This window comes from Borostomias antarcticus, assembly GCF_949987555.1.
Source record: "Borostomias antarcticus genome assembly, chromosome: 1".
Classification (NCBI taxonomy): domain Eukaryota; kingdom Metazoa; phylum Chordata; class Actinopteri; order Stomiiformes; family Stomiidae; genus Borostomias; species Borostomias antarcticus.
In genome coordinates, this window is record NC_140234.1 from 40,964,051 (window position 1) to 40,976,550 (window position 12,500).

Consider the following 12,500-nt stretch of genomic DNA (forward strand, 5'->3'; position numbering starts at 1 on the left):
CAGAAGCAGAGAGCAGATTAGGCAGGCATATGCAGATGTGGACCCAGAGGTAGGTAAGCTGGCTGCCAATAAATGCAAAATGTTACAAAATTATTACAGTTATTGAGAATTATTACAATAATTCTCAATAACCAGCGTTCAGTGGACAACATGAAGGCGGCAATATGGGGTAGTCTGCTTCACTGATGACAACCCCATGCGCACCAGGAACATATTGTGGTTTTAGGACAGTTTTGTGGACTGCAGCTGAGTGGGTTCTACAGACCAGCTGCTTAGAACAGTTTTGTGAACTCCAGCTGAGTGGGTTCTACAAACTAGCTGCCTAGAACAGTTTTGTGGATAGCTAGTGTGGTGCCATCTGAGGAGTGACTCTATGACGTCCTATGACGGCGTAGCTTGATGTCTCCTATGGTGTTGCTTTTGACGATGGTTATATCACTTGTTTGTTTGGCAATCTATATTTAGCTTCTATTGGTGTTTACCCTGCATTGTTTACCACATCTTGTCCTGTGTATTTATGAATCAGCTTACTCTTCATGTTCATTCATTCATTCATTCATGTTTTCTCCATGTAAAACGCTTAAAAAAACACAAAAAGCTAGATAATCTGTTTTCTCATGCATGTCCTCGTCAAATGTGTCTATCTTTGTCCATGATCTGTTTAACAAATAATACAAGTTTTCTAAAAGGGAATGTTCTCTTCCCTACTAACATTGTCTCGTCTCTAGTCTCATCTTACTAACACCCCACTCGTGGGCTGTACCTTGACGTGGTGAGTGGGCTTCCAACTAAACAGGTCTTGCTTCTCTATACAAAATGTCTACTCCTGGACTATTTTGAATCCACAACATGCTGTGTTATTCAGTTTTCAGTTTCTATGTGTTTTCAGATGTTGTGTAATGTTGTTACTAATGATGTGATTGGATACTGTGTTTGTAAATATTGGTTTACAATGCAAATGTATGTTTTTTTACAATACAAATTTTCAAAGCCCGTTTTCTCAAAATGAGTTATTTCTCATCTTAGGGACATCAAAACCACCACTTGAGTAGCACCTACATACACCTAACTTTCCAGTTTTGTTCCAATCCATATTCTGAAGGGTTTGGCCAAGGGGGATTTTTTAAATTTCATTCATAGCCTGATTTATATGTTTATCCCTAAAACATGGCGAAAATGTGTCTTTTAGTTTTGAATAGGGATATGTGAACAAAATGAAAGAAGAATTTTGATTCTGGCTTGAACCAGTTAAAAAAATTGATGTCCCGAAATTATGCAAATTAGCGCATATTTAGCGCATATAATGCCTAATTTGCATATTTATCCATAAGATTTCAGAAAACTTGTAATACAAAAAAGATGCTCCTTAATGTACCTAGCAAACTGGGGGAGTTTGATGGTGATACCTATTAAGGATTTTTTTCCTATTCACCTGGGGTGTCTCCCCTTAAACAATTTAACACTAGAACCGCCAAAGACGTCCATTGGACGATTGTGGGTTTTCATTTGCACATAACTGTATTTTAATAAAACATTGAAGTCCGCCAGTCAATGACTTTCCCTAAAATTGTCTTCTGTTGCACCCCCTATTGTTAAATATATTCAAGATCATTCAAATAAAAAATGTTGTGTATGTTTTTTAATTTATACCTATATCGGCCGCCAGCCGTTCAATGAACTGCTATAGGGAATGCGCAGTGTAGCGCTGTGTACAGCCTATTATATGCACAGTTTTGCGCTATGGCTATTATAAAGAAGTACAGTATTATTCATTGGGGGAGCTTGGACTTGCTGGGGACTGGTGGAGAGACACATAGTCAACAGAGCCTCCCCAGACGCGACTTCATCCTCCAGTTGTCTGAAGAGCTGCGCGCCGAGTGGATGGCGTCCAAACAGCCACCGGCGGCACCCCGCAGTGTCCACAGAAGAATACCCCCCAAAAAATACCTGCATGGTGAAGACAAGCTGCAGCAAGAACAGAACTGTCTACCAATGCAGGAAGTGCACCAAAGCTGTCTGTGGCAGTTGCACTGCCAAGGTGCAGAGATGTGCGAAGTGTATTTGATCTGCCGCCTCATCCGTGCGTAAGAGCAGAGCGCATCAACTCGTGTATAGCCTACAACTAGTAGCCCATAGCCAATAAAACGGCTTATTGTTTTATTCATATATCAACTAGATAATTAGATAATTATTCATTTCATTAGATAATTATTAAACATCGAAGTTCTATGCTGCATCTGTGATCACAAGACGTATAGGCCTAGCCTACCGTAAAAAGCGATGCGTTCTCATATATTAACTTAGATAACTATTAATTAGATAAGTATTATGTATCTACGTTCTATGCTGCATCTGTACAGTAGACTACTGTTTTATTTGGATCCTTGGCCAAAATGCTGTTCTTGTAGCCGTTTCATCGATTCTTCTCCTTTTGTGAAGTGTAGGCTATAGGCTACTATTCTTGTTAACGTGCGAAAATTACATTTTGTTGTGTAATTTTATTGCCATATAGTCATTTTGTGAGTAGTATGAAAGGACAACATTAGTGCAGGTTGTATAGGTTAGTGTGTGTGTGTGTCTGTGTGTGTACCTCATGTTTGATGGAGCGAGCCCCGTAGTGCAGGTTGTATAGGTGTGTGTGTGTGTGTGTGTGTGTGTGTGTACCTCATGTTTAATGGAGCGAGCCCCGTAGTGCAGGTTGTAGCCCTTGGCCAGCAGGTCCAGAACAGGGCTGTCCCACAGCAGAGTGATCCCATGCCTCTGCTTAGCCTGTCCAGGGAGAGAGACCACCAGGAGATATGAGAGAGAGAGAGGGGGGGGGGTGAGAAAGAGAGAGAGACACACACAGTCAGACATAGAGAGGGAGAGAGGGGGTGAGAGAGAGAGAGAGAGGGAGAGGGGGGAGAGAGAGGGAGAGAGATAGAGAGACAGAGAGGGAGAGAGAGAGGGAGAGAAAGAGAGAGGGAGAGAGAGAGGGAGAGAGAGGGGGGGGGGGTGACATAGCTGTACAGGTAGAGTCAAACTCCGTATCTCCTGAAGCTAATCAACAGCATTCTAATACATTTCAATTAACACCACTCAATAAGGCTTATCACACAGCTCATTAGCCCCCGTTAACCAATAACACACACACACACCTCTGTTAACCGCACCAATAACACACACACACACACCTCTGCTAACCACACCAATAACACACACACCTCTGCTAACCACACGTAATGACCGAGGCTAGGGATGCTCTGAACACACACACACACACACACAGCAGAGAGATATTAACAAGACATGCTATCACTGCCATTCATCTAATTATGAAGACAAAAACACACGCGCGCAAATACACACACACAAACACGCACACACACACACGCATGCATGGAAACACACAAACGCACACACACACACACAAACACGCATGCACACACAAACACGCATGCATGCAAACACACGCGCATGCAAGCAAACACACACACATGCAAACACACACACATGCAAACACACACACGCACACACACACACACACACACACACACACACAGCAATGAGTCAGGTCCCTATGAGTTCCCTGAGGCCAGGGCTTGCTGTCAGAGAGAGAACCATATTAATACTTAAATATTTATGACACACATGTTAAACATTGTAATCAGGTTATAGCAGCAGGGAATTATTGATCTGAGTGGGTTTCTTCAGTAGTACACTGCGTCACAAACACACACACACACACACACACACACACACACACACACACACACACACACACACACACACACACACACACACACGGTACCTTCTTGGCCCAGTAGTTGAGCTCCTTGCTGACCAGCTGTAGCAGCTCAGAGTGGCAGAACGGCAGAAAGTAGACGATCTCATTGATCCGTCCCAGAAACTCGTCCCTCCGGAAATGGGCCTGGGGAGGAACCAACATGCGTCTCTCAGAACCAAACTGCAGCCCGTCCAATCAGTGAGCTGTGACTGGGCGCAGGGGAGGGGTCCAGGAGACAGATCCAGATTCTGGTTCCGTAAGGTTGCCAGACATGAGCGGTACCAGGATGTTAACAGGTTCAATATGAGAACATGATGTTGGTGAAATTGTAAACTTGCTAACATTGTGTTCTGACAACTAGTGTTTGTGTGGCGCATATGATAAGGAGGGGTGTGGCGGACATGTTGTTGACTGCTGGACAGCTAGATAGACATGTTCACGCGCACATCTACAGCACGAGAAGCTGAGAGAACACAGAGGAGAACATGGAGGAGAACACGGAGGAGAACACGGAGGAGAAGCTGTGAGAACACGGAGGAGAAGCTGTGAGAACACGGAGGAGAACACGGAGGAGAAGCTGAGAGAACACGGAGGAGAACACAGAGGAGAAGCTGTGAGAACACAGAGGAGAACACGGAGGACAGGCTGTGAGAACACAGAGGAGAACATGGAGGACAGGCTGTGAGAACACGGAGGAGAACACGGAGGAGAAGCTGAGAGAACGAGAGGAGAAGCTGGGAGAACACAGAGGAGAGGCTGTGAGAACACGGAGGAGAAGCTGTGAGAACACAGAGGAGAACACGGAGGAGAAGCTGTGAGAACACGGAGGAGAACACGGAGGAGAAGCTGTGAGAACACGGAGGAGAACACAGAGGAGAACACGGAGGAGAAGCTGTGAGAACACGGAGGAGAACACGGAGGAGAACACGGAGGAGAACACAGAGGAGAACACAGAGGAGAACACGGAGGAGAACACAGAGGAGAACACGGAGGACAGGCTGTGAGAACACGGAGGCCCATCGTGCTCTGGCCCAGTCTGCCGGGTTCCTTTCCTCAGAGCCTCCAGTCCACCTGCTTCACTGCACAGCTCCCTGATCACCTGGGTGGGTCTCTCTCCAGCTCCCTAAACACCTGGGTGGGTCTCTCTCCAGCTCCCTGATCACCTGGGTGGGTCTCTCTCCAGCTCCCTGATCACCTGGGTGGGTCTCTCTCCAGCTCCCTGATCACCTGGGTGGGTCTCTCTCCAGCTCCCTGATAACCTGGGTGGGTCTCTCTCCAGCTCCCTGATCACCTGGGTGGGTCTCTCTCCAGCTCCCTGATCACCTGGGTGGGTCTCTCTCCAGCTCCCTGATCACCTGGGTGGGTCTCTCTCCAGCTCCCTGATCACCTGGGTGGGTCTCTCTCCAGACTGCATACTAGATAATAGTAGGAGTCTGTGCCACTTCGCATCCCAAGCTGGTGTTCTGAGGGCGTATCGTTGGGTCTAAAATAAAAGAGTGACAGGTCGGAGAGACGCTAGCCCAGGTTACGCCTGATCGTGAAAGTCGTTACTGACTGGTGTCGCCGGGATTTTGGTGCTACCAATGAATTGCCAGGATTTGAACACCTGATTTTTGCATGAAGTGTCCCGGAGCCAAAGAGATCTGCAGCATGCAGTAATGTAGTTAGCATATCGCTGAGAGAACTCTCATGGGTCTGCCGTTGAGACTACATGGGTGGTGTGACCGAAGCACGGCAGCTATTTATCAAGAGCTTGGGCAATGGGAAGATGTGGGATACAACAACAACAACAACAACACAGCCACCACCCAGTAAAGGAGGACATCAGACAGGAGGACCGAGCGAATAGGAAGAGGTGCTGACCTGCCCAGCTGCCAAACAAACAAACAAACAAACAAACCAACACGAGTAAGCTCCCTACAGCTCACTGAACTAAGCTACTACAGATAAAATACATCTCAATATCGCTGTTATCATCCATGTTATCGGTTATCAGTCATGTGTGTTTGGTATGTGTACAAACTATAAAGAGGAAAAACACTCGCACACTGCAGGGCTTTTCCTCTTTATAGTTCATATACTTTTTAGCTCAGCACCTGCCCTACTCAGGCGTGGATGTGCGTGTTTGCATCTTTTTCATGTTTGGTATGTGTGCCCAGCTAGTTTTTTTGTGGGCAGCCAAATTCAGAAGTTGTTATTCAACAAGCCATTTAGATTTGCCTCCAGGACTCATGGGAATTATACCGCCCCCCATCTGAATAATACCGCCCCCATCTGAATAAAAGTGAAAATAAATAAATAAAATAGAATAAAGTGTTAATTCTGCGTTCCAATGCACCTCGGTAATATCATATTTACCAAAACGGAAAATTGGTTATCACGGTTATTTCCGAATTTCCCACTCGTAATTACGGTAAATACGATATTTCAGAGTGTACTGGAAAGGCAACATAACTATTCACAAATGTCCCGCTGCATTTGCTTTGGTTGAACTGGTGGCAGCAGTAGAGAGTGGGGGCGGAGCAGCAGCTCATTTGCATTAAAGCTACAGACACAGAAACAGCACGTCCAGAATAGGCCTGAAACACAGGGGGATAGAAAAATACCAATATTGTTTGGCAACCTTGGGTGGTACCAATGAGTGAAAATAACAGTACTGACCCCTGGACTAGAGGGTACTGACCCCTGACCCCTGGACTAGAGGGCAATGACCCCTGACCCCTGGACTAGAGGGTAATGACTGCTGATGCCTGGACTAGAGGGTAATGACCCCTGACCCCTGGACTAGAGGGCAATGACTGCTGATGCCTGGACCAGAGGGTAATGACCCCTGATCCCTGGACTAAAGGGTAATGACCCCTGGACTAGAGGGTAATGACTGCTGATGCCTGGACTAGAGGGTAATGACCCCTGGCCCCTGGACTAGAGGGTAGTGACCCCTAACCCCTGGACTAGAGGGTAGTGACCCCTGGCCTCTGGACTAGCGGGTGTTTACCTTTAGGATGGGGCGAATCACTGCGTCCTTAAACTGCCGTGAGATGGTGACATCAGCACCTTTCTGCACCTCGTCTGCAAAAACAGCCAATCAAATGTTTTTAAGCGTGGAACTCTATGTGTGTGTGTGTGTGTGTGTGTGTGTGTGTGTGTGTGTGAGTACTGTGTGTGTGTGTGAGTACTGTGTGAGTGAGTAGTGTGTGTGTGTGTGTGTGAGAGAATACTATGTGTGTGTGTGTGAGTAGTGTGTGTGTGTGTGTGTGTGTGTGTGAGAGAATACTATGTGTGTGTGTGTGAGTACTGTGTGTGTGTGTGTGTGTGTGTGTGTATGTGTGTGTGTGTGTGTGTGTGTGTGTGAGAGAATACTGGGTGTGTGTGTGTGAGTACTGTGTGTGTGTGTGTGTGTGTGTGTGTGTGTGTGGGTGTGTGTGTGTGTGTGTGAGTACTGTGTTTGTGTCTTACTGAGGTTGTCGGCCAGTTTCCTGCGGCTGACCTCCTGGGCCTCTTGGCGTAGCTCCAAAGCATGCTGGGAGATTTCCTCGCTGGCCACATTGGAGGTCATGATGAAGACGGCGCCCTTACACTCGATAGTCTTACCCTTCCCATCAGTCAGACGGCCCTGAGAGAGAGAGAGAGAGAGAGATAGAGAGACAGAGACAGACAGAGAGATAGACGGAGATAGAGAGACAGAGATAGAGAGAGAGAGAGGTAGACAGAGAGAGAGATAGACGGAGATAGAGAGAGAGATAGATACAGTAGATAAAGATATAAAGATAGAGAGAGAGAGAGAGGGGGGGGAGAGAGAAACAGACAGGGCGGGAGACAGACAGAGAGAGATGGACAGAGATAGACAGGTATAGATAGAGATAGATAAAGATATAAAGATAGAGACATAGATAGAGACAGAGATAGAGACAGATAGACAGAGATAGATAGAGACAGATATAGGGAGACAGAGAAAGAGAGAGACAGAGATAGAGAGACAGAGATAGATATATCGAGATAGACGGATAGAGATAGATAGACAGAGATAGAGACAGAGATAGAGAGAGACAGAGATAGATAGATTGATAAAGATATAAAAATAGAGACAGAGATCAAGTGAGAGACAGAGATAGATAGATAGATAAAGATATAAAAATAGAGACAGAGATCAAGTGAGAGACAGAGATAGATAGATAGATAGATAAAGATATGAAGATAGAGACAGAGATAGATAGAGAGACAGATAGACAGAGATAGATATTTAAACTGTATTGTTAAATATCATTTTCATTGATTGTATATACAGTGCATGTTTGCTTTGCCAGTACTTGCAGTGTTGTCTTGTCGTGCCAGTAGAGCATGGAGGCTGAACTGAGTGTGACGCAAGGAGAGGCAATGTGACGCAAGCTGCTGAGTCACTGTGCAAGTAAGACTCGTCCTCCATCCCATGAGAGTGGATGTGAGAGTGTGCATAGGCGTGCATCTGTGTGTGTGTTGTTCTGCCTCAATGAACAGCTGTAGCATGATGGTATGGACGTCAGAATGTGTGTGTGTGTGTGTGTGTGTGTGTATGTGCGTGTGTGTGTGTGAGAGTGTGTGTGTTTGTATGTGTGTGTGTGTGTGCGTGTGTATGCGCGTGTGTGAGAGTGTGTGTGTGTGTATGTGTGTGTATCACCTCGTCAAACAGCTGTAGCATGATGGTGAGGACGTCTGGATGGGCCTTGTCCACCTCGTCAAACAGGACGACGGCATTGGGATACGCCTTCAGCTGCTTGGTGAGCTGACCGCCCTCCTCATGACCCACGTACCCCGGGGGGGAGCCGATGAACTTAGCCACCTGAGGAAGGAGGGAGGGAGAGAGAGAGAGAGAGGGACACACCATGAGGTACAGAGACAGGGAGAGAGAGAGAGAGAGAGCAAAAGAGACCAGAAGGGAGAGAACAGGAGGAAGGGGGTCACAGTCACAGGATCAGGAGGTTTAGGTCAGATCCAGGATCAGGAGGTTTAGGTCAGATCCAGGATCATGAGGTTTAGGTCAGATCCAGGATCCAGGAGGTTTAGGTCAGATCCAGGATCAGGAGGTTTAGGTCAGATCCAGGATCAGGAGGTTTAGGTCAGATCCAGGATCAGGAGGTTTAGGTCAGATCCAGGATCCAGAAGGTTTAGGTCAGTTCCAGGATCAGGAGGTTTAGGTCAGATCCAGGATCAGGAGGTTTAGGTCAGATCCAGGATCAGGTGGCCTAGTTGGGAAACTGGGGTGTGATCGATATCCTGGCAAAGCTGCTGGTCCCGACGGCATACCGCCCCGAGTCATCAGAATGTGTGCCACACAGCTGGCTCCTGTCTTCACAGACATCTTCAACTGAGCAGCTCCTTATGCAACTGCACCCTGGACTTCCTCACGGACAGACCACAGGTGGTGAGAATAGGCAGCAACACCTCATCCACACTGAACATCAGCACGGGTGTCCCACAGGGCTGCTGCCTGAGCCCCAGGCTGTTCTCACTGTACACTCATGACTGCTTAGCCAAGCACAGCAGAAATCCAATCATCAAGTTTGCGGATTACACCACTATGATAGGCCTGATCTCCCCCAATGACTCATCTAAATTGGCCTTCCTGGACAAAGCCACCCCCCGCCCCCATCATCATCAACGGGGAGGAAGTGGAGAGGGTGAGCCACTTCAGATTCCTAGGGATGCAGATCTCTGATGACCTAGTGTCAACGCCAGACCCATGAGAGTTCTTTCGCTGATACACTACTACCTAATAGATACACTACTACCTAAGCTACGCTAACTACGTTACTGCATGCTGCAGATCTCTCTATTGGTCTGGGACACTTAGGGTGTGTTCACACCTACACATTTGATCCGTTTGGAATCGGACTATTGGACCAAAAAAGTTTGCTCCGCTTCGTTTGGAGAGGTGTGAACGCGTATTCGAACTCGGTCCCCGGATCAAACAACCGAACAATGGTCCGCCTAAAAAGCAAGGATTCGGACTGCTTCGAAAGGGACCATGCTTCGGTTCGCTTTTGGTGTGAACGCGCATCGGACTATCCATAGGACCAAAACAAAGAGCACGTCTCCTGTGTGATAGGTACACGGAGAAGGTCTCGTCGGCATCCATCAGGGCCCGTATTCTGCGTTGGTACCAACTCCTACGACTCCTTTGCATTGAAAAAAGCAACGCGCCTTCATTGTTAAAACGAGTCCAGATTCGGTCATGCTCATATTGGGTTGCCGTTGTTATTTGGCCAGAGCACCAAATAATCACAAGTAGCGCCAGTATGGCAAATGCAATGCACTGTTGCGGCTCCATTGTAACAGTGATTGCTCTAATTACATGCGGTTAATGATAGATTTTCCCTCATAATTTTTCTAGCCAATAGATGAGCAACCTGTATGACCGCTTGACATTTGTTTACATGTGTTGGTTCGATTACACAAATTACTGTGTGAACGCAAACCAGACCAAAAAAAACTGCAACAATGTTGAATCCCTTACAAGGTTTCCGTGGAAAGAGATTTTACAGCAGTAAAATTGTAGTTTCCATGGTGACCATTGGTTTGCTTGCACGTGACCGGCTATCTGTCACACTACACTGGAACGTCCTGCGACGCTGTGAGGAAAAAAATGGACTGTCGATCAAATATGTAATGAAATATCAGTTGCTCGACACTAAGAGTGTCTAGTAGGTTCTCCCCTTCGCGGAACACTCTTCTTGGGACGCGATTTCCATCGTTTATGTTCATAAACACAGCCATGTGACTTAGCTAAGGTTGGGGTAGAGGTCACTTACATTTTTTCCCTTATTTTGCTTTCTAAGGTCTTTTGTGCAACAGACTTGAAGGGACTCCTTAAGTATTAGACCGAGATAAGTAGAAAACCTTAAATAGTTGAGGGACATCTTAAGGAAACCATAAGGGAAATACTTAAGGGTGTTTGTGCAACAGATTTTATTTTAAGGAAACCTTAAAGGAGTAGTAAAGGGAAAATGCATGTTTAGCCCTATTTTAAGGTTACTTATGATCATATATAATGGTTCAGATCAAAACGTTGACAAAGCTAGCATTTTCGAGAAAGTTGATAATGCTCTACCACCGTTTTGGTCATACAATGGATGTGGATGGGCATCTTGAAAAATCATTCAAAACTCTCGATTTCAAAGACAAGAAGCTCACCGAGGGTGTAATTGGTGTCCGTTGGTGTTCTGACATCAAATTCGCCGCAAAGTATGAATCCTGTAGGGTTTTATTGATCATTTTATGAAATCCATTGACTTGTATTGAAGCGACCGTTGTAGATGTGTAGATCAATCCGTAGAGGGGATTCAGGAAGCGGAACTACTTACGGTAACTATTGTTATTGTTTATGTTGCTAGGCTACCTAGTTTGCGGAAGTTTACACAGGTATGTGCTGCGACTAAATAGTTCTATGCTAAATATTGAAAAAAGCCTTTCCAGATGAAGTATAATCTTACTTTATAGCGAATTATATGTCAGAACGCCAACTATAAGCCTAGGTGAGTTTATTGTCTGTGAAATCGAGAGTTTAACATATTTTTAAATGATTTTTCAAGATGCCCATCCACATCCATTGTATGACCAAAACGGTGGTACAGCAATTATCAACTTATATGATCATAAGTAACCTTAAAACAGGTCTAAACATGCATTTTCCCTTTACTACTCCTTTAAAGTCAGACCTTAAGGGAAATATTGACTTAAGGTGTTTTGTGCAACCGGCCCCTGGAATATTGTGTGCAATATGGCTGAATATTTATCAGATTTTGAGGATATAGAAGATGACTTAAGCCTAATTTATCGTGAGCCGTGAGCCACATTTTTTGGCTCAGGGCTCAAGGCTCATAGCTCTGTGCATTTATACTCAATGAGCCGTGCCCTGCTGTGTCCATATAACACAATCATGCTATGTTGTTACCAAACAAGAAAATGTTTCTCATCTCCTAGCAACACAGAACGCTTCGTCTCCCCAGGCCAGTCAACCAATCAAATATGTGCGACATATAATGACGCGGTGTGAGCTGCTAGAAATTTGAGGTGGTACGAGCCAAGCGGCTCACAGCCTGCGAGACGTTCCAAATGCCGTCAATGAGCCAAAAATGTGGCTCAAAAAGTATAAATTAGGCTTTAGAATATGATGGAAGCTGATCGTAGCGTAGAGAATGTGAGCCGCGAGTGTAGCCTAAAAACGGAGAATAGCCAGTCTGCGCGCTGTGCTCTGCGCATGCGTGCTGGAGCAAGTGGGTAAGCTTTATTTCGTTTCTAAAGACGTTTCTAAAGATCATATTACAGAGGCATGTGAAAACCACAACAAGCCCTCGCTCTATGTAAGCACAACTAGCGATTCATAAAAATAGATTGATGAAAATAAATGTTTTAGAAGCTGCATTCTCGGTGCCCCGTCCGCCGCCATTACATGGATGTACTTGGCTCGCGCTGGATTTTAAATTTCTTCTACAGGCCTCCGAATTACACCAAAGTTTTCTCAGTGAGTCAAACGTCTTATAATATGCCGTAAATAAGGTCCAGGTTGTCGAAAAAGAGCCTACCCCTTTAAGGTCATGTGGGCTACGGTGGTCCTTCCTTTTCTGAAGCCATTTTGGTTGTCCCTCAGGTGAGGGTCAATGGCATCTCGAATCCGGTTTAGTATCATGCGGTTGTACATTTTCGCTTGAATATTGTATACTTGAATTTTAATAATTGTACCGCCTATATTATAGACACA

The 12,500-nt window shown here is 45.7% G+C and overlaps 1 protein-coding gene across 1 annotated transcript in view; it reads right to left on the bottom strand.

The window, feature by feature from the left end:
• Nucleotides 1–12,500, bottom strand: part of clpb (ClpB family mitochondrial disaggregase) — a 76,710-nt gene that overhangs the window by 2,028 nt on the left and 62,182 nt on the right. Inside the window, exons 11-15 of the mRNA XM_084441374.1 lie at nucleotides 8,421–8,582; nucleotides 7,223–7,379; nucleotides 6,762–6,835; nucleotides 3,791–3,910; nucleotides 2,665–2,769 (exon numbers count right to left, since the gene is read on the bottom strand). Coding sequence (XP_084297500.1) covers nucleotides 2,665–2,769; nucleotides 3,791–3,910; nucleotides 6,762–6,835; nucleotides 7,223–7,379; nucleotides 8,421–8,582 — 618 coding nt within the window. The remainder of the gene's footprint in view (nucleotides 1–2,664; nucleotides 2,770–3,790; nucleotides 3,911–6,761; nucleotides 6,836–7,222; nucleotides 7,380–8,420; nucleotides 8,583–12,500) is intronic.